This window comes from Neoarius graeffei, chromosome 14, assembly GCF_027579695.1.
Source record: "Neoarius graeffei isolate fNeoGra1 chromosome 14, fNeoGra1.pri, whole genome shotgun sequence".
NCBI classification, from domain to species: domain Eukaryota; kingdom Metazoa; phylum Chordata; class Actinopteri; order Siluriformes; family Ariidae; genus Neoarius; species Neoarius graeffei.
Genome location: NC_083582.1, coordinates 7615878 through 7639537, shown reverse-complemented (window position 1 = coordinate 7639537; position 23660 = coordinate 7615878). Strand labels below are relative to the sequence as shown.

At 42.0% G+C, this 23660-nt stretch overlaps 1 protein-coding gene across 1 annotated transcript in view; it reads left to right on the top strand.

The window, feature by feature from the left end:
* Window positions 1-751: 751 nt before the first annotated feature.
* The window catches only part of lhpp (phospholysine phosphohistidine inorganic pyrophosphate phosphatase), a 101714-nt gene continuing 78805 nt past the window's right edge, over window positions 752-23660 (top strand). The window contains exons 1-6 of the mRNA XM_060939212.1: window positions 752-884; window positions 19046-19233; window positions 19338-19491; window positions 19586-19649; window positions 21593-21685; window positions 22720-22811. Of these exons, the coding sequence (XP_060795195.1) occupies window positions 757-884; window positions 19046-19233; window positions 19338-19491; window positions 19586-19649; window positions 21593-21685; window positions 22720-22811 (719 nt within the window). The 5' untranslated portion in view covers window positions 752-756. The remainder of the gene's footprint in view (window positions 885-19045; window positions 19234-19337; window positions 19492-19585; window positions 19650-21592; window positions 21686-22719; window positions 22812-23660) is intronic.

Sequence of the window (23660 nt, the reverse complement as noted above, 5' to 3'; positions counted from 1 at the left end):
GAGGCTGGGCTGCATTGCGCTGTCATGAGGGGGAAAAACTCACACACGCATTAGGCGAACTGGGGAAAGTTATAACGGAATGATTTCGCACTGTAGTTGGGTTGAGCACATATATTTCTATGATTCTGGATCTGAAATAGCAATGTTATAAGGTCGGCTATAACATAAGCCTAGCGCAATTCATTCTACATGATGTTCGTCATTTTTAGAGGAGGCTGAGCCTCCCTCGTTGTCTTAGAGCAATCGCCCGTGGTTGTAGGTATGGCCATGAGTGCTTCCATTCTGCCATCAATTGATTGAGTTCAAATAAAGCTGCTGAGAAATAAGTGAACTTGATTTTATCCAGTCCATGGACGTGAGGTGACCCTAGTGATTACTGATCGGCTGTCTCAGTATCACCTGCGAAAAAAACAATCATGTTTTAGAAAAGAAAAAAATCCACTTTCTAAGCTGCTTCATAGGAACGAGGACCTTGACAGAAATGTAGTGGAGTGAAAAGGACGATGTTTATCTTTCAAATGTAGTGAAGCTAAAGTCATAAGTTTCCAGAAAAAAAATAATACTCAAGTACAGATACGCAAAAAGTCTACTTAAGTACAGCACTCAAGTAAATATACGTCATTACTGTCCACCTCTGCTAATCACACTAAACCCACAGTTGTAGTCCCTGAGACGCTGAATAAAACGCCATTTCCCACAATGCTCGGTGCGGCGCATGCGCAGAAGCACCTCCTGTGCTGTTGTGTCGTCATCATCATGGCTGCCCAGTGGCCGGAGTGTGTGAGGAGTGTGAAGGGGGTGATTTTAGACATGTGTGGAGTTTTATACGACAGCGGAGAAGGAGGAGGAGTGCCGATTGAAGGCTCTGTGGAGGCCGTCAGAAGGTTTAATTATTTTAACATTCAGTAGTTTCATTTTAAAAACAAAACATTCAGGCTAAAATTAGCCTCTGCTGAAAATCTGGCTGAGTGACAAATCGCTCTTTACAGCCTACACAAGTGCACTATGTAGGGTTTAACCTAATGAGCTGTATGCACCCTGTCTAGTGCACTATGTAGGGTTTAACCTAATGGACTATATGCACCCTCTCTAGTGCACTATGTAGGGTTTAACCTAATGAGCTGTATGCACCCTGGCTAGTGCACTATGTAGGGTTTAACCTAATGGACTATATGCACCCTGTCCAGTGCACTATGTAGGGTTTAACCTAATGGGCTATATGCGCCCTGTCTAGTGCACTATGTAGGGTTTAACCTAATGGACTATATGCACCCTGTCCAGTGCACTATGTAGGGTTTAACCTAATGGACTATATGCACCTTGTCCAGTGCACTATGTAGGGTTTAACCTAATGGACTATATGCACCCTGTCCAGTGCACTATGTAGGGTTTAACCTAATGGACTATATGCACCCTGTCTAGTGCACTATGTAGGGTTTAACCTAATGGACTATATACACCCTGTCTAGTGCACTATGTAGGGTTTAACCTAATGGACTATATGCACCCTGTCTAGTCCACTATGTAGGGTTTAACCTAATGGACTATATACACCCTGTCTAGTGCACCATGTAGGGTTTAACCTAATGGACTATATGCACCCTGTCTAGTGCACTATGTAGGGTTTAACCTAATGGACTATATACACCCTGTCTAGTGCACCATGTAGGGTTTAACCTAATGGACTATATGCACCCTGTCTAGTGCACTATGTAGGGTTTAACATAATGGACTATATGCACCCTGTCTAGTGCACTATGTAGGGTTTAACCTAATGGACTATATGTGCCCTGTCTAGTGCACTATGTAGGGTTTAACCTAATGGACTATATGCACCCTGTCTAGTGCACTATGTAGTGTTTAACCTAATGGACTATATGCACCCTGTCTAGTGCACTATGTAGGGTTTAACCTAATGGACTATATACACCCTGTCTAGTGCACTATGTAGGGTTTAACCTAATGGACTATATACACCCTGTCTAGTGCACTATGTAGGGTTTAACCTAATGAGCTGTATGCACCCTGTCTAGTGCACCATGCAGGGTTTAACCTAATGGACTATATGCACCCTGTCTAGTGCACTATGTAGGGTTTAACCTAATGGACTATATGCACCCTGTCTAGTGCACTATGTAGTGTTTAACCTAATGGACTATATGCACCCTGTCTAGTGCACTATGTAGGGTTTAACCTAATGGACTATATACACCCTGTCTAGTGCACTATGTAGGGTTTAACCTAATGAGCTGTATGCACCCTGTCTAGTGCACTATGTAGGGTTTAACCTAATGGACTATATGCACCCTGTCTAGTGCACTATGTAGGGTTTAACCTAATGAGCTGTATGCACCCTGTCTAGTGCACCATGTAGGGTTTAACCTAATGGACTATATGCACCCTGTCTAGTGCACTATGTAGGGTTTAACCTAATGGACTATATGCACCCTGTCTAGTGCACTATGTAGGGTTTAACCTAATGAGCTGTATGCACCCTGTCTAGTGCACTATGTAGGGTTTAACCTAATGGACTATATGCACCCTGTCTAGTGCACTATGTAGGGTTTAACCTAATGGACTATATACACCCTGTCTAGTCCACTATGTAGGGTTTAACCTAATGGACTATATACACCCTGTCTAGTGCACTATGTAGGGTTTAACCTAATGGACTATATACACCCTGTCTAGTGCACTATGTAGGGTTTAACCTAATGGACTATATACACCCTGTCTAGTGCACTATGTAGGGTTTAACCTAATGGACTATATACACCCTGTCTAGTGCACTATGTAGGGTTTAACCTAATGGACTATATACACCCTGTCTAGTCCACTATGTAGGGTTTAACCTAATGGACTATATACACCCTGTCTAGTGCACTATGTAGGGTTTAACCTAATGGACTATATACACCCTGTCTAGTGCACTATGTAGGGTTTAACCTAATGGACTATATACACCCTGTCTAGTGCACTATGTAGGGTTTAACCTAATGGACTATATACACCCTGTCTAGTGCACTATGTAGGGTTTAACCTAATGGACTATATACACCCTGTCTAGTGCACTATGTAGGTGTTAGGTTCGCCCAGAAAGAGACCCCTGGATTCCTTCGTGAATGCCTTTCCCTCGGGCCCGAGGTGGACGAATCAACGGCTCGAACGCAGACAAGGGAACACGTGAGAGTTGTTCACATGCCAGTTTATCGCTCAGTCACTTCGTCCAAATGAAAACATTTTTGGAAGTATCTTATAGTGTTTCTGTGTTTCTGTTTTGTCTTCATGTGTGTGTGTGTATGCAATGGGTGTGTGTCTATGTGTAAGTGTGTAATGATCTTGAATCATTCATAATGTAAAAACATATTTGCTGACAGTAAGGTACAGATAGATATCAGAGTTTTGGCTTATAATCAATATTATGTCTGATTCTTCGTGGAATAGTTTGGAATGTTAAACATAGATAATGTCTTGCCTACGAAGAAGGTCAAAAAACACTAGTTTGCACAGAAAGGATCTTACTAATTAACAGGAATAATTCTTAACACATGAATGTGTGTTAAGTCAGTAAATTACATCTTGAATGTCATTATGAAACTAATCTAGAACTATGAAACTAACATTAATCACGGAATGCATTCATTAATTACGGGATCTATAAAACTAACATTAATCATTACCATAGTATATTTCAATATATTTCAGTATATTTCATAGCCTTTATGAAGCCATGACCTAAGATTCAACTGAATGAATAAGCATGATCATGAACTTTAATTCTAATATTTCAAAATGGGTATGAGTCGATCTGACACTAAAACAGACCTTCAGACACTTCTCTGTTCAAAATACACATTCATAAACAAAATGTTCCCAAACATTGCCCAATGCCCGGCCGGACTAAGGTCGTTTGGTCGTTTCATCAGAATAAGGAGAATTAATATTTTTCACTAATATTCTACATACTACATATATCTGTATCCTTATTCAACCTACTGATTCTGATTCATATTCTGATCATAATCTACATATAATAAAATTTGACCCCAACAACCCCCCCCTTTAATACTAATCATAGTATTAACTAGATTTTAAGTAAACATGTAAGTAAGATTATGATTAAGATTAGTGTTACACCCTAGCAGGACGATAATATACATTGTTCTCTCTATGCAGAGGTTTGCGGGTAAGACTATTTATCATCTTATGCATTCTGTCCATCAAACATCTCAAAATGCAAGGTCCCAGGAAAATAAACAAAAGAACAATCACCACTACAGGAATACACATAGAAAAAATAGCAGACCAATTACCAAACAGTCCAGAAAACCACACCCACCCTGCCGTATCCCCATGTTCATCATGTTCTAGTTGTTGAGCAATCTGTCTCATTTGATGTACGGCTGCACCTATTTCACCATCTGGGTTATCATTAGTGGGAATAAAAGTGCAACAGCTGTCTCCGATCATAGCACAAACACCCCCCTTTTCTGCTAACAAAATATCAAGGGCCATACGATTTTGAGTAGTCATTAGACGCAGGGAGGTTAATTCTGTTCTAATACCATCGACAGCTTTAATGGTTTCATTAACAAAGCTGGCCAAGCGATAATGTGTTAATTCTACATTCTTCCATAGATCAGCTACACCAAAATGAGGAAACATTGATGTCCAAAACCTGTGCCACCTAGTAGTAAGATGATGTTCCAGGGGTGGAAAATTATGGATGACATCTCGTTTTGGGCGATGAGCAGAGAAAGGATGGATAGCAGTGATAGCGTTTTTGAGTTGTATGGGAGCGCAAATGCCTGACCAGTTGGTGGGAAACGAAACAAGGAGATTACTATTACCGCAGTACCAGCACCAGTTTAATGCCAATTTAACACCAGGATAATTATTAGGGTGTGGTGGAACGCAATTAGGATGAGCCCTACATGTATTCTTGATATATCCGATACTGTTGAGTGTACAATCAGTTAGCGGAGGGTTACATCGACATGAATTCGGGACCCAGCGAGGACATGGAGAGGTGACGGAGTTCTGATCATATATCTGCTTACATTGAGACTTAGGAATGTGTCCTAAATAAATGTTACTTTTTTGAGAGTAATTCCTTCTGAAACAATGAGGGAAAGTGAAATTAGAAGGCATATCTACTTTTAGAGTAGTGAGAATAGAATCTTGTAATATAATGCCGGGGGTATTTGTGCCATGTACTGAAGAAGTCTGGTTTTACTTTGCTACCACAGAAGGGTGAGGAGAGTAATTACAGAAAGGGCCCCAAAATTTAGAAGGTTGGCCTTTTGGCCCCCAAGCATAATATAAAGCTTCAGAGCATAACGGCAAAGGTGGGCGTGTAATAATAGTGGAGGATGGCATCAAATGACATATACATAACAACTTTCATTTGTGTGAGCCCGTGCAGTCCAGTTAGCAAATTGCCAGAAGATGTTGTCTCGAGGTCCAGCTCCAGCGGGTAACCCTGCTCCGAGCAATAGGAGAATAGTCACGAAGGCTCGGGCGGGTAACCCTGCCCCGAGCAGAGATGAAGCAGCCACGAAGGCTCGGGCGGGTAACCCTGCCCCGAGCAAGGAAGTGATCCTGAAGGCTCGGGCGGGTAGCCCTGCCCCGAGCAGTGATGTCACGAGACCCGCGATGTGGACCATCATGGTTGTAGTGAGGTGGTTCGGTTCCACGGTTCCAAACGGTTCAGATTCCAGACTGGGCGCAAGATCTCTTCCCCCTTTTGTTCACAGCGTCTCACAGGCAGTAACGGATTCTCAGTCAGCCGGGCGGCACAACTCAGTCAGTCAGGTCAAATCTATATAGAACACAAAGAGAGAAAGAGAGAGAGAGAGAGAGACTGGATGGGGACACAAAAAGCGTTAATAGCAACTGATTATTGTAACACAACTTTGTTATGGAGCCTTCTTCAGTCGGGTGGCATGAATCCACTGTGGAAAAAAGTCAGTTAAGACAGCAGTACGAGTAATGGCGACTATTTCCGCAGGCTCACTATATCGAGGTTTTCCCAATTGTCCAAATCGTTTAAAAAATTGCACCAGCACTTTGTCTCCCACTTGGAAGGGGTGTGTGTTTGCCGATGGTGGAAGTGATATTGTACTATTGACCTTGGTACAAATTTCATGCAATTTATCGATAAGGGCTGCAGAATACTCATCCATATGTGTCTTCAAATCAGAGGTACCCAGAGCCGGAGTCCCTTTTCTCCAGGGGACAGGGAACGGTCGCCCAAAAATGATCTCGTAGGGGGAATAGCCGCCGAGACTAGGCTTCGATGTCATGCGAATTTCAGCCAGTGTGGCTGGCAATAGGTCTACCCAATTTCTGGAACCTGTGGTCTGCATAGCCTTAGTTAGTTTGTCTTTCAATGTTCGATTAGTACGCTCTACGATACCAGAAGATTGAGGATGGTATGGAATGTGAAAGCGCCAGTTTAGTGAAAGATACTTACACAGATCTTGTGTGACCTTTGAGGCGAAAGGGGTACCTTTGTCTGAGTCTATGGCATCTGGAACCCCATAACGAGGTATTATTTCTTTTGCCAGCGTACGAGTCACTACCTTTGCATTCTCTCTAGAACACGGAAAGGCTTCTACCCATTTAGAAAATTTGTCCACAATCACCAGGAGATATTTAAACGGCCCACAGGGAGGCATGTGTGTGAAGTCGATTTGCCATTCTAAGAATGGAGATGTCGGTATGGGTAAACACTCGTATTTCGCGACTGCTTTGGAGTGATTGTTCTGTGCGCAGATGAGGCATCTCTCAAGAATTGAATCCACCAAACTGTTTAGATTAGCTATACAGAAAAGTTTGTTCATATCCTCCTTTACCCCCCTTCGTGCACGGTGTGTTACGCCATGAAATTCACGCACAAGGAAGGGAAGGCAATGTGATGGAAGACAAAGGCGGCCATCTTGGCTGTACCATAGGCCATCAGAGGCGACATAAGCATCTTGTAGCTGCCAAAAGGCAGAATCATTTGGAGAAGCTGAAGCCTGTAAAGAGATAAGGTCTAAATCTGGGATCAGACTACTAGCAAGACAAGATGTATTACATGATGAAAAGTCTAGACCAGGAGACATGACACCAGAAGCAGCAGCAAATTTTGCCATACGATCAGCAAGAGAGTTACCCATGCGTTCAGGGGTGTTTCCCGAGGCATGCGCTTTAGTCTTGACTATAGCGAGTGACCTAGGGAGATGACAAGAATCAATGGTCCAAAGAGTCACTTCGTCCAAATGAAAACATTTTTGGAAGTATCTTATAGTGTTTCTGTGTTTCTGTTTTGTCTTCATGTGTGTGTGTGTATGCAATGGGTGTGTGTCTATGTGTAAGTGTGTAATGATCTTGAATCATTCATAATGTAAAAACATATTTGCTGACAGTAAGGTACAGATAGATATCAGAGTTTTGGCTTATAATCAATATTATGTCTGATTCTTCATGGAATAGTTTGGAATGTTAAACATAGATAATGTCTTGCCTACGAAGGAGGTCAAAAAACACTAGTTTGCACAGAAAGGATCTTACTAATTAACAGGAATAATTCTTAACACATGAATGTGTGTTAAGTCAGTAAATTACATCTTGAATGTCATTATGAAACTAATCTAGAACTATGAAACTAACATTAATCACGGAATGCATTCATTAATTACGGGATCTATAAAACTAACATTAATCATTACCATAGTATATTTCAATATATTTCAGTATATTTCATAGCCTTTATGAAGCCATGACCTAAGATTCAACTGAATGAATAAGCATGATCATGAACTTTAATTCTACTATTTCAAAGTGGGTATGAGTCGATCTGACACTAAAACAGACCTTCAGACACTTCTCTGTTCAAAATACACATTCAGAAACAAAATGTTCCCAAACATTGCCCAATGCCCGGCCGGACTAAGGTCGTTTGGTCGTTTCATCAGAATAAGGAGAATTAATATTTTTCACTAATATTCTACATACTACATATATCTGTATCCTTATTCAACCTACTGATTCTGATTCATATTCTGATCATAATCTACATATAATAAAATTTGACCCCAACAGTAGGGTTTAACCTAATGGACTATATACATTCTGTCTAGTGCACTATGTAGGGTTTAACCTAGTGGGCTATATACATCCTGTCTAGTGCACTATGTAGGGTTTAACCTAATGGGCTATATGCACCCTGTCTAGTGCACTATGTAGGGTTTAACCTAATGGACTTTATACACCCTGTCTAGTGCACTATGTAGGGTTTAACCTAATGGACTATATACACCCTGTCTAGTGCACTATGTAGGGTTTAACCTAATGGACTATATACACCCTGTCTAGTGCACTATGTAGGGTTTAACCTAATGGACTATATACACCCTGTCTAGTGCACTATGTAGGGTTTAACCTAATGGACTATATACACCCTGTCTAGTGCACTATGTAGGGTTTAACCTAATGGACTATCTGCACCCTGTCTAGTGCACTATGTAGGGTTTAACCTAATGGACTATCTGCACCCTGTCTAGTGCACTATGTAGGGTTTAACCTAATGGACTATATACACCCTGTCTAGTGCACTATGTAGGGTTTAACCTAATGGACTATATACACCCTGTCTAGTGCACTATGTAGGTGTTAGGTTCGCCCAGAAAGAGACCCCTGGATTCCTTCGTGAATGCCTTTCCCTCGGGCCCGAGGTGGACGAATCAACGGCTCGAACGCAGACAAGGGAACACGTGAGAGTTGTTCACATGCCAGTTTATTCGCTCAGTCACTTCGTCCAAATGAAAACATTTTTGGAAGTATCTTATAGTGTTTCTGTGTTTCTGTTTTGTCTTCATGTGTGTGTGTGTATGCAATGGGTGTGTGTCTATGTGTAAGTGTGTAATGATCTTGAATCATTCATAATGTAAAAACATATTTGCTGACAGTAAGGTACAGATAGATATCAGAGTTTTGGCTTATAATCAATATTATGTCTGATTCTTCGTGGAATAGTTTGGAATGTTAAACATAGATAATGTCTTGCCTACGAAGAAGGTCAAAAAACACTAGTTTGCACAGAAAGGATCTTACTAATTAACAGGAATAATTCTTAACACATGAATGTGTGTTAAGTCAGTAAATTACATCTTGAATGTCATTATGAAACTAATCTAGAACTATGAAACTAACATTAATCACGGAATGCATTCATTAATTACGGGATCTATAAAACTAACATTAATCATTACCATAGTATATTTCAATATATTTCAGTATATTTCATAGCCTTTATGAAGCCATGACCTAAGATTCAACTGAATGAATAAGCATGATCATGAACTTTAATTCTACTATTTCAAAATGGGTATGAGTCGATCTGACACTAAAACAGACCTTCAGACACTTCTCTGTTCAAAATACACATTCATAAACAAAATGTTCCCAAACATTGCCCAATGCCCGGCCGGACTAAGGTCGTTTGGTCGTTTCATCAGAATAAGGAGAATTAATATTTTTCACTAATATTCTACATACTACATATATCTGTATCCTTATTCAACCTACTGATTCTGATTCATATTCTGATCATAATCTACATATAATAAAATTTGACCCCAACAGTAGGGTTTAACCTAATGGACTATATACATTCTGTCTAGTGCACTATGTAGGGTTTAACCTAATGGACTATATGCACCCTGTCTAGTGCACTATGTAGGGTTTAACCTAATGGGCTATATGCACCCTGTCTAGTGCACTATGTAGGGTTTAACCTAATGGACTATATACATTCTGTCTAGTGCACTATGTAGGGTTTAACCTAATGGACTATATGCACCCTGTCTAGTGCACTATGTAGGGTTTAACCTAATGGGCTATATGCACCCTGTCTAGTGCACTATGTAGGGTTTAACCTAATGGACTATATGCACCCTGTCTAGTGCACTATGTAGGGTTTAACCTAATGGGCTATATGCACCCTGTCTAGTGCACTATGTAGGGTTTAACCTAATGGGCTATATGCACCCTGTCTAGTGCACTATGTAGGGTTTAACCTAATGGGCTATATGCACCCTGTCTAGTGCACTATGTAGGGTTTAACCTAATGGACTATATGCACCCTGTCTAGTGCACTATGTAGGGTTTAACCTAATGGACTACAGGGGCTTCAAAGTTTGGGAGAATAGCAGGGTACAAATAATTTACAGCAGGGTGCAAAATGGTAAAATGTCTGCCAGCAGCAGACATAATGCACGCAAAGCGTGCAGGGATAGATATATATATATGAGAGGGAGAGATATGCAAGTACGAATTTTTCATGGGGCAGGATGGTTTGGAACAGGCCATCTAAAATTGGGATAACATTTACCCAGGACGGGTATTTGAGGCGGGTCGTCTAGCTTAAGCTTGATTAGCGTTGTTACGCACGCCAGTGTTTCCCACAGAAATTTTGGAGACTATGGGGGAGGCGCGGGGGTTGTTTAAAATTGAGTGATATGTTAAATATGAAGTTATTACTGAAAAACTATTGATTAAAAAAACAGACACTGAGAAATGGTCCTATAAACAACTTTACCAATATAAAAGATTACCAGGACTACAAAAATGCAGAAAAATAGGCTTTACTTATCCAAATGCACCTGTTGGTTCAAAAGTTAAAGTGCAGAGAACCTCACAGCACAACATGAAGTTACCTTAAAATATAATATAAATGCCTCAGCTTTCATGTAAGAAAAAAACTATTAATACTAGTACTGTGTGCAGGCAGTCTCTCCTGAAGACTAAACTAAACAATAATTATAAACTAATAAAATAAATGGCTCAGGCTTCATAGAAGAAAAAAACAATTTGAACAGAATCTCACAGTATGATGCTGAAGCTGCCTAAACAATGGAAAATAAAATACCATTTTGGCAAAAACGTTGGCATCCATTAATTTCTTGTATTAAGTAAAAAATATGTTGCCAGATACTGCTGACGTTTTACAGCCCAAAATATGTTCAAAACCCGCCAAAATGCACTTAAAACCGCCCAAATTGGGCGGGAAAACGTGCAATCTGGCAACACAGGCGGCAGTAATGGCTGCACTCGTGTCGAGGATGTAAACACAGTTGACGCGGCAACGGACATACATGACATAGTGGATGTAATTTACGTTCACAACTTTTTTTGCTGTCAGAAATATTTAATATTAAATTTTGTGACTCGACTGACAATAGCCGGCGGCATAACAAGCCATAGCCGGCGATTTGCCGCCGGTGACCGGCTACTTTTGAGACCGCTGGGGCTATATGCGCCCTGTCTAGTGCACTATGTAGGGTTTAACCTAATGGGCAATATGTGCCCTGTCTAGTGCACTATGTAGGGTTTAACCTAATGGACTATATGCGCCCTGTCTAGTGCACTATGTAGGGTTTAACCTAATGGACTATATGGACCCTGTCTAGTGCACTATGTAGGGTTTAACCTAATGGGCAATATGCGCCCTGTCTAGTGCACTATGTAGGGTTTAACCTAATGGGCAATATGCGCCCTGTCTAGTGCACTATGTAGGGTTTAACCTAATGGGCAATATGCGCCCTGTCTAGTGCACTATGTAGGGTTTAACCTAATGGATTATTGCTGCGTTCATGTGCTATGGGAAGATGATATTTTCCAGTTGGGAAGTGGTATTTACCAGTGTGTTGTGTTCACATGCTTTTGTTGTTGTTGACAAATTAAAGATGGTGGACCAGATTCAAGTTAGCAATAGTTAGTTAGCTATCGTTAGCAATAGTGTCTGCTCTGGATAGGTAAAAACAAACCATAACAACACATTTTTAAAGGAAATGGATTTCTAACGTATTACACTTGTTAATGACACAACATTGCATAGACACAAAAAACTACCCACGAGTTCTAGTAAAAAAAAACTTTAGTAGCGTACAATGCTTAGCATTCAAGTGTCTTGTACCGCTCGCCGCCATGTTGAAAAGGTTAAAGTTCATCTCATCTCGGCAACTCGTGTATCAAAATTTTCTACGAGTTGCCCAGTGGAAAATACCACAAGAGGGGGCGTTCATGTGTGCTTTCCATGTCGGCGTTTGGTATTTACCATAATTCCCATAGCACATGAAGGCAGCATATATGTGCCCTGTCGAGTGCACTATGTAGGGTTTAACCTAATGGACTACATGCACCCTGTCTAGTGCACTATGTAGGGTTTAACCTAATGGACTATATGCGCCCTGTCTAGTGCACTATGTAGGGTTTAACCTAATGGACTATATGCGCCCTGTCTAGTGCGCTATGTAGGGTTTAACCTAATGGACTATATGCGCCCTGTCTAGTGCACTATGTAGGGTTTAACCTAATGGACTATATGCGCCCTGTCTAGTGCACTATGTAGGGTTTAACCTAATGGACTATATGCGCCCTGTCTAGTGCACTATGTAGGGTTTAACCTAATGGACTATATGCACCCTGTCTAGTGCACTATGTAGGGTTTAACCTAATGGACTATATGCACCCTGTCTAGTGCACTATGTAGGGTTTAACGTAATGGACTATATGCACCCTGTCTAGTGCACTATGTAGGGTTTAACCTAATGGACTACATGCGCCCTGTCTAGTGCACTATGTAGGGTTTAACCTAATGGACTATATGCGCCCTGTCTAGTGCACTATGTAGGGTTTAACCTAATGGACAATATGCACCCTGTCTAGTGCACTATGTAGGGTTTAACCTAATGGGCAATATGCACCCTGTCTAGTGCACTATGTAGGGTTTAACCTAATGAGCTGTATGCACCCTGTCTAGTGCACTATGTAGGGTTTAACCTAATGGACTATATGCGCCATGTCTAGTGCACTATGTAGGGTTTAACCTAATGGGCTATATGCACCCTGTCTAGTGCACTATAGGGTTTAACCTGATGGGCAATATGCACCCTGTCTAGTGCACTATGTAGGGTTTAACCTAATGGGCAATATGCACCCTGTCTAGTGCACTATGTAGGGTTTAACCTAATGAGCTGTATGCACCCTGTCTAGTGCACTATGTAGGGTTTAACCTAATGGACTATATGCACCCTGTCTAGTGCACTATGTAGGGTTTAACGTAATGGACTATATGCACCCTGTCTAGTGCACTATGTAGGGTTTAACCTAATGGACTATATGCGCCCTGTCTAGTGCACTATGTAGGGTTTAACCTAATGGACTATATGCGCCCTGTCTAGTGCGCTATGTAGGGTTTAACCTAATGGACTATATGCGCCCTGTCTAGTGCACTATGTAGGGTTTAACCTAATGGACTATATGCGCCCTGTCTAGTGCACTATGTAGGGTTTAACCTAATGGACTATATGCGCCCTGTCTAGTGCACTATGTAGGGTTTAACCTAATGGACTATATGCACCCTGTCTAGTGCACTATGTAGGGTTTAACGTAATGGACTATATGCACCCTGTCTAGTGCACTATGTAGGGTTTAACCTAATGGACTACATGCGCCCTGTCTAGTGCACTATGTAGGGTTTAACCTAATGGACTATATGCGCCCTGTCTAGTGCACTATGTAGGGTTTAACCTAATGGACAATATGCACCCTGTCTAGTGCACTATGTAGGGTTTAACCTAATGGGCAATATGCACCCTGTCTAGTGCACTATGTAGGGTTTAACCTAATGAGCTGTATGCACCCTGTCTAGTGCACTATGTAGGGTTTAACCTAATGGACTATATGCGCCATGTCTAGTGCACTATGTAGGGTTTAACCTAATGGGCTATATGCACCCTGTCTAGTGCACTATAGGGTTTAACCTGATGGGCAATATGCACCCTGTCTAGTGCACTATGTAGGGTTTAACCTAATGGGCAATATGCACCCTGTCTAGTGCACTATGTAGGGTTTAACCTAATGAGCTGTATGCACCCTGTCTAGTGCACTATGTAGGGTTTAACGTAATGGACTATATGCACCCTGTCTACTATGTAGGGTTTAACCTAATGGGCAATATGCACCCTGTCCAGTGCACTATGTAGGGTTTAACCTAATGGACAATATGCACCCTGTCTAGTGCACTATGTAGGGTTTAACCTAATGGACAATATGCACCCTGTCTAGTGCACTATGTAGGGTTTAACCTAATGGACTATATTGAGGTATTTCACCTGACGTCACAGGGTCACGTGACGCCCCGGTGTCCGCCATTTTGAACGTCAAGCTACATACTAACGCTGCAGACAGAGAGGGAGAACCGGCTTGAAAAAAAACGTGTTACAGACACCTAGAATAGATTAATTTGTCAGTAAGCACTCTATAAATAACCATGGTGTTTGCTTGTTGTGCTGTGGGCTGCCACAACAGACAGGGACAGCGCGCAGGACGCTCCTTTTACCGGCTTCTAGTGATGGGAATTTCGGCTCTTTTTCGGGAGCCGGCTCTTTTGGCTCTTCTTACTATAAGGAGCCGGCTCTTTCGGCTCCCAAACGGCTCCTGAGATTTTATTTTTTATTTAATTGCTGCAATTAACTAGGTAATTAATTACATTATTATTTATATTTTATCAATAGGATGTTTTCCATTTTATTTTTTAGTTTTTGTAGCCACTGTAAAGCTTTGTAAAGTATAGCAGTGTAACAATGTTCTAGCTATAGAAATAAAACTTACTTACCAATTAATAAATTATTTTCTCACAAACATAATGCAAAACTGTGTTATATTACCAATATAAAATACACAGCTGATTTTCCCCTCCTCAGGTGCCTCACAGACTCCTCTCCCCTGCGCTCCACAGCTTTAAGCATTACACCAATTTTCGTATTTTCGCAGCTGTGAATGACATCAACCAAAAAAAGTAGGCGTACACCATGCTACTTTTTTTCCTTTGAATGGTAATAGACAACACAAAGACGCAATCGGACAGCAACTTTTTTTGTGAAAGTCTCTCTCTCTCTCTCTCTCTCTCTCTCTCTCTCTCTGAGGCACCTAAGGACAAAAAACTAATTCGGCTCCCACCGACGAGCCGGCTCCCGTCGTTCACTTCAAAGAGCCGGCTCTTTGAACCGGATCGTTCGTGACCGACACATCACTACCGGTTTCCTACTGACCCAGACAAGAGGGATTGCAGCTGTGAAGAGACAGGATTGGGAGCCAACAGAGTACTCCAGACTTTGCAGTGATCATTTTATTTCAGGTTAGTTTATCAGTTAACGCAATTTTGATAAAATATATAGCAAAAAGTAAATGGGTCAGTGTTTGTTAACTCATCTGAGCAGTGAAACAAGGCAGTGTTAATTTGTCTAGGGTTGCATGTAGTAGACATCAGACATAAAACGCAATAACAGAGGCTAGAAAGAAACGGGACACAGAAATAAACAGGGAAATTAAGTAAAAAGAAAGAAAGAGAAAAAAAGAAAAAAAAAAGAGCGCGGATCTCCAAACACATGAGAAGCCTATCTTCGGCACATATCACGCGGACTCCACACACGCATCGCGTCTGAAGTCATAACTCATCAGGGGAAATCGTGTCCGCATTGGCATGTTCAAAAAACAACCTCGCGTCAACAATGATCCCACACGCAAGAAGAAAAAAAAACAGTCAGGCTACTCAACAACCAACCTGGCAGCAGCAGTCGTTGTCATGTAAACACAACACTTCGGATATGCAAATGCTTCCCGTTACACACGATTGCTATGTCAATAAACATCATTTTGCCAATATTTTAGAGACACCCCCCCCCCAACATTTCCCAAATCATGTTTTCAAAGGATCTCATGTCTGTTTCAGGGGATCTCGGATCCCCCGAGTAACAAGACAGTGTTGTGAACATAGCCTACCTTGTACCGTTTCAAACTGCTGGGGTCATCCTTCATCAAACTGTTGACTTCTGTCGACAACCTTGGCTCCATACCAAGGCTGGGTGCAGTGTTTGTGATAAAAGACAGATCCAATTTAACACGAATCACAGCTTACTTTCTTGTTAAAATGTGCAAAGGTCTCCACCGTCTCATACCGCCTTGCACTGAAGGACTTAAGCGTGCCGTCCAAAATGGCTGCATCACGTGACTTGGTCACGTGGGTGAAATACCTCAATACACCCTGTCTAGTGCACTATGTAGGGTTTAACCTAATGGGCAATATGCACCCTGTCTAGTGCACTATGTAGGGTTTAACCTAATGGACTATATGCACCCTGTCTAGTGCACTATGTAGGGTTTAACCTAATGGAATATATGCACCTTGTCTAGTGCACTATGTAGGGTTTAACCTAATGGGCTGTATGCACCCTGTCTAGTGCACTATGTAGGGTTTAACCTAATGGGCTATATGCGCCCTGTCTAGTGCACTATGTAGGGTTTAACCTAATGGGCTATATGCGCCCTGTCTAGTGCACTATGTAGGGTTTAACCTAAGGGACTATATGCACCCTGTCTAGTGCACTATGTAGGGTTTAACCTAATGGACTATATACACCCTGTCTAGTGCACTATGTAGGGTTTAACCTAATGGGCTATATGCGCCCTGTCTAGTGCACTGTGTATGGTTTAACCTAATGGGCAATATACGCACTGTCTAGTGCACTATGTAGGGTTTAACCTAAGGGACTATATGCACCCTGTCTAGTGCACTATGTAGGGTTTAACCTAATGGACTATATACACCCTGTCTAGTGCACTATGTAGGGTTTAACCTAATGGACTATATACACCCTGTCTAGTGCACTATGTAGGGTTTAACCTAATGGGCAATATGCACCCTGTCTAGTGCACTATGTAGGGTTTAACCTAATGGAATATATGCACCTTGTCTAGTGCACTATGTAGGGTTTAACCTAATGGGCTGTATGCACCCTGTCTAGTGCACTATGTAGGGTTTAACCTAATGGGCTATATGCGCCCTGTCTAGTGCACTATGTAGGGTTTAACCTAATGGGCTATATGCGCCCTGTCTAGTGCACTATGTAGGGTTTAACCTAAGGGACTATATGCACCCTGTCTAGTGCACTATGTAGGGTTTAACCTAATGGACTATATACACCCTGTCTAGTGCACTATGTAGGGTTTAACCTAATGGGCAATATACGCACTGTCTAGTGCACTATGTAGGGTTTAACCTAAGGGACTATATGCACCCTGTCTAGTGCACTATGTAGGGTTTAACCTAATGGACTATATACACCCTGTCTAGTGCACTATGTAGGGTTTAACCTAATGGACTATATACACCCTGTCTAGTGCACTATGTAGGGTTTAACCTAATGGACTATATACACCCTGTCTAGTGCACTATGTAGGGTTTAACCTAATGAGCTGTATGCACCCTGTCTCGTGCACTATGTAGGGTTTAACCTAATGGACTATATGCACCCTGTCTCGTGCACTATGTAGGGTTTAACCTAATGAGCTGTATGCACCCTGTCTCGTGCACTATGTAGGGTTTAACCTAATGGACTATATGCACCCTGTCTATTAGGACACTATTTTCCCCCTTTATTCAAATACACAAAATAAATGTGTCCAGTCGGGTAGTGCACTACATTACACATGTTCCCTAACTAAGTGCACTACATGTCGGGGTGAAAATAATTACACCCCATATACTGATACAGTGCACTCTCTGCTCTGTTAATGGAGTTTCGGTTTCAGCTCCATAATTTCACTTCACAATAAATAAATAAAGATTATTAATCATATGTAGTACACTATACCCAATAGAGATTTAATTCTATATTCTCTAATTTCCCTAGATAAGGTGTCCACTCGATACTGAGACAAATCATATCGGATGTAATGTACCAGCTTCTACACCCTACAAAGTGCTCTTTATGTCCACTTGAACTTCCTGCTTCCTGTATATAACACTGTGTAAAGATAAAACCTTAAATTTCACACCGTGTGCAGCGCATTGACAAGATACAGTAATTCCATGGCCTACGGTCAGAGATAATGACTTGTACACTTGATGTAGTGTACTAACGCTACGTTCACACTGCAAGATTTTTTTGTGAAATCCGATTTTTTTGTGAGGTCGTTCACATTAACAAATATATGCGACTTGTATGTGATCCTCAGTATGAACGAAAAGCGACCTAAAAGTGTTCCGAATGCGCATTGCAGGATACGACGACGTCACACGCAGTGAGCATGGCCAGTGTTTACGGAAGTAAAACCGCCCGGTTGCGGTATGACTCATCCAATCTAGCTTGAATAGCTGCATCCCCCCAAATGGAAATCAGCTCCCTAACCTCTGCGTCCTTCCATTGAGAAGATTCAGAACCTTCACAGCCCGAAGCGTCCCTCGCATTGATGTCATGCGCAGGGGCGCAGATACGTTTTTTGAACTGGGGGGGGACAAAAAACTGGGGGGGACAAAGCTGCCAGCAAAACAACCCCAACCCCGATATGCCTGTCAAACTTGTTGTGGGTTACCATAGCAACCAAGCTCGAGCTCGCAACCTGTGCAGTCTGCGCAGCTCAACCAACCGAATATCAGTCTTTGTTTTGTTTTATGTGAGTTGTTGCAACTATGTCTGTACTGCTGTGCACCTCAATAAACCGAATGGTAATTAGTCTTTTGATTTTTCCGTGAGGTTTGCCTTAAGCAAAGAAAGACAGCATAGACGTTTTTTCCTCCCTATAAGTGGGGGGGACCAAACGAAGTGAATTTAAATCTGGGTGGGACGAATCCCACCCGTCCCACCTTCTATCTGCGCCCGTGATTATGCGCCATGTTGTTGTAACTTTTTTTGAGAGACCCGCCGCCTACTTCAGCGCAGAATAGTGACGTTTGTGGCTTGTTGATGACGTGTAAGTCGGATGAATGCGACCTAGCGGTTCAGACTGAAGTCGCATATGAAAAGAGCGGATAGGAATCGGAATTAGGACCACATATCCAAACGGCCTGGGTTGGATTTGAAAAAATCGGATCTGTGTTGTTCATATTGTCAATAAAAGATCGGATACAGGTCACATATGGGCGAAAAGATCGGATTTGAGTCACTTCAGCCTGCAGTGTGAACGTAGCCTAAATGTTGTATGATGTGTCCTGCAGGTTAAAATCCTCACACCTGCAGCTACGCTTCTGTACCAATGAAACCCAGGCAACGCGAGAGAAATTTGTAGCGAAGCTTCAGCGTATGGGCTTCAACATCGACGTTGGAGAAGTTTTCTCCCCTGCTCCGGCTGTCGTGTCCATCCTAAAGGAGCGCTGCCTCCGACCCCACCTGCTAGTGCATGATGGTACAATATCACTCAGACTCATCAGTGTTGGGTTGCAGCCTCTCATTTCTAGCTGTACAAGTGTGTGTGTGTGTGTGTGTGTGTGTGTGTGTGTGTTACTGCAGATTTGCTACCAGAGTTTGACAGCGTGGATAAAACGGATCCAAACTGTGTGGTGATTGGAGATGCTGCTGATAATTTCTCTTACCAGAAAATGAATGCTGCATTTCATGTTCTCATCTCACTGGACAGACCCCTGCTCTTCTCTATGGGCAGAGGGTAAAGATCGTCTCACACACACACACACGAACCACACTTTATATCAGTGTAAAGAACATTCTGGTGCTTCACTGACTGCATGTCCATGCTCTAGACGTTATTATAAGGAGACGGATGGCCTGAAGTTGGATGTTGGAGCGTATATGAAAGCTCTAGAGGTGAATATTGTGTGTGTGTGTGTGTGTGTGTGAGATTTGATTAATAAATCTTGCACTGGAGCTTTTTTCCCAGTACACGTTAAATATGAACGATAGTGACGTCTGGTTCACATCTAACTTGGTTTCAGTGATTCATCTTGAATTGATTCGGCTTCAGTGGTTTGAATTGAGTGACTCGGATGCAGTGATTCAGACTTCCGTGATTAAAAATGAGTGATTTGAAATCTTTTGGATATTTTAAAGCAGGGCTTTTCAAAGTGTGGGGTGCGCCTCCCCTGGGGGGCGCCAGAGTTCTTCAGTGGGGGCGCAACATGAGGAAACATAAGCCAGAATAAGTTACTATTGCAGACATTTAGCGAACTTCAGCTAGCCTTTGCCAGAGACAAAATGGATCGACTTTTAGTACCTAAAGCTACAGTGAGTGAGGAGACAGAGTCTGGGCCAAGCAAAAAACCAGACCCTCCAGGATTTCGCGATGTTGCGATTCAACCAATCCCCACGAATTCAGGGCGGTGTTACAATTATATCCAATCACCGCAACCTTCCCACAAATTTGACCAATCATTGGCGTCGTCTTGAGGTGACGTCGACAAACTACCTTCCGCCTTCCTTCCGTGTATACGTTCAAGAGAAGCAGCATGCGCGCAGTGTTGCCAGATTGGGCGGTTTTAAGTGCATTTTGGCGGGTTTTGAACATATTTTGGGCTGGAAAACGTCAGCAGTATCTGGCAACACTGCATGATGTGCGAGTCAGTGTTTATGTAGGCTTAAATTCTGTTACTGAAAGTGTGTTATGTTTACAGTGAAGGACTGTGTGCACTTTACGTTATTTTTTTACTTAATACAAGAAATTAATGGATGCCAACATTTTTGCCAAAATGGTATTTTATTTTCCATTGTTTCGGCAGCTTCAGCATCATACTGAGAGATTCTGTTCAAATTGGGTTTTTTTCTTCTATGAATCCTGAGCCATTTATTTTATTAGTTTATAATTATTGTTTAATTTAGTCTTCAGGAGAGACTGCCTGCACACAGTACTAGTATTAATAGTGTTTTTTTCTTACATGAAAGCTGAGGCATTTATATTATATTTTAAGTTAACTTCATGTTGTGCTGTGAGGTTCTCTGCACTTTAACTTTTGAACCAACAGGTGCATTTGGATAAGTAAAGCCTATTTTTCTGCATTTTTGTAGTCCTGGTAATCTTTTATATTGGTAAAGTTGTTTATAGGACCATTTCTCAGTGTCTTTGTTTTTTTAATCAATAGTTTTTCAGTAATAACTTAATATTTAACATATCACTCAATTTTAATCACAAAAAGAGAAAATCGCAACAATTTATCGCAACTTTCACTTCCTCCCGCAATGTAATCGCAACAAAAGCCTAAAAAACACCGCAACTTTCATCGCAATTTTTTGGAAAAAACCCCGCAACATCAGACATTTTAGCCCACAACAATCACAAAAAAGGCCCGCAGAATCCTGGGGGGACTGGAAAAAGAAGGAAGTATGACCACGATTATTTAAAGTTTGGATTTTCATGGACTGGATCTGAAGATGCTCCACTGCCACAGTGTGTTGTCTGCCAAGAGGTGCTCGCTAACGATGCTATGAGATGTTTAAAATGTGTAAAACAAGATGTTTTAAAAAGAAAAGTACAGATGTTTAAAATGTGTAAAAAAGGATGTTTTAAAAAGCACAGATGTTTAAAATGTGTAAAAGAAAAAAATAAAAATGTGTACAACAACCATTTTTTTTAAAATACGAATGGAACATTAAGTATAGCAACAACAAAAATTGTGGTGGGGGGGCGCTGTTGTTTATTTGCTCTCTGAGGGGGGGGCTGACTCTCCCACACTTTGAAAACCCCTGTTTTAAAGCAAGAGATAAGATTGTGCCTTATTGCGGTGTGTGTGTGTGTGTGTGTGTGTGTGTGTTTGCAGTATGCATGTGATTTGGAGGCAGAGGTGGTGGGCAAACCTGCACCCATGTTCTTCCAGAGTGTTCTCAATGACATGGGCATCCAACCCCACGAGGTGAACACACACACACACACACACACACACACACACACACACACACACACACACACACACACACACACACACAAACTGACTAACTAAGAGGCTAAGGATAACTAGGAAGCGTGCTGGGCCAACATGAATGCTGGTTGGAATTTGCCGAAAGGTGTGTTGGAGCCTCAGCAAACATGTTCTCTGGTCTGAAGAAGCCAAACAGAACAAAACAACTCTCTACCACATTTTCAGGAACTCAACACTGCTCATCACCCTGAAAAGCCCATCAGTGAAGCATGCTGGTGGTAGCATCATACTGGATGTTACCGTTGGCCTCTGAGTTACTTCTCTAACTAATCCCTCCCAGTTACTGACCTTTGGTGGACGTCCTCAGTAGGCAATATATGTCACTTTGTAGTTATTGTATGACTGCACAAAATATTGGCACCCCTCATTCATGTCCATAGATATAACAAGGACACCCCCCCCCCTTTTTCTTTTTTTATTGGAATTTAAAGCCTCTCATCTCATTATCTCTAACCGCTTTATCCTGTTCTACAGGGTTGCAGGCAAGCTGGAGCCTATCCCAGCTGACTACGGGCGAAAGGCGGGGTACACCCTGGACAAGTCACCAGGTCATCACAGGGCTGACACATAGACACAGACAACCATTCACACTCACATTCACACCTACGCTCAATTTAGAGTCACCAGTTAACCTAACCTGCATGTCTTTGGGGGAAACCGGAGCACCTGGAGGAAACCCACGCGGACACGGGGAGAACATGCAAACTCCGCACAGAAAGGCCCTCGCCGGCCCCGGGGCTCGAACCCGGACCTTCTTGCTGTGAGGCGACAGTGCTAACCACTACACCACCGTGCCGCCCATTTAAAGCCTCTCTGTGGGATAATCAGATACTTTGTAATTGGGGGTGAATACTTATGCAAACATGTTTTTTCATGGTATATAATAATGTACTGTATAGATGTGTTTATATATGTGCGTCTCACTTCACCCTTCTCTCTCTCTCTCTCTCTCTCCCTCCCTCTGTCAGGTGTTGATGATCGGTGATGATCTGGTGAATGATGTGGGAGGAGCTCAGCAGTGTGGGCTGAAGGGTGTTCAGGTCCGGACGGGTAAATACAGGTGTGTGTGTGCACTTCCTGAACATCACGCCCACACCTCATACGGTTTAAATTACACACACTACATCTCCTTCCTTCATCTCACACAGATGTGTGACTCAGTGTTTTTTAAGCAGAGCCATTTTCAAGATGAACAGAAGTTAAGCATTTGTTTCGCAGCTGAGCAGCGAGTTGTTAATGAGCTGAATGTGTTGTAGTGAACACCAGGGGGCGCCACAGCACAGCAGCTGAATTCGGTAGAGAGAGAGATTAGTGCGGTCTCTGTTTGACTGGGGGGGGGTAGTCTATACATTAGAAAAGTGTAAGAGAGAGGAGGGGGGGCTGTTACAAGATAAAGACACGCTAGGCCTCATTAAAATAACTATTTATTTATTTAATGCCTTCTTTCTTGTCTAAGTTTCTTTCTTTCTTTCTTTCTTTTCTTCAAGCTTTTTCTTTTTTGTCCTCAAGATTTCTTTCTTTCTTGTTTTCTTTCTTTTTCTTTTTTCTTGTCCAGTAGGGTGTTCACACGGCACATACTTGCATCGATGCTGCACCGATGTATTTTGTTGCGATATATCTTACACCGGTGTAAATTTTGCGCAGCGTTCACACGTCACAAACCTGCTTACTAGAGAGAAGCGCGTTTGCACCGGTGCAGCCCCACTTGCGTTCACACGGCAGTTTCTGCGACCGTGCAATAGTAGCAAAAACTTTATTACTATCATTTCCTTTGATAGTAATAAAGTTTTGATATAATTTCCTTTTATTACTATCATTTCCTATCATTATTACTATCGTTTGCGATAGTAATAATGCGGAAATGAAATACACGCATGTGTGAAAATGTACTTCCTTTTCCCGGTTGTCA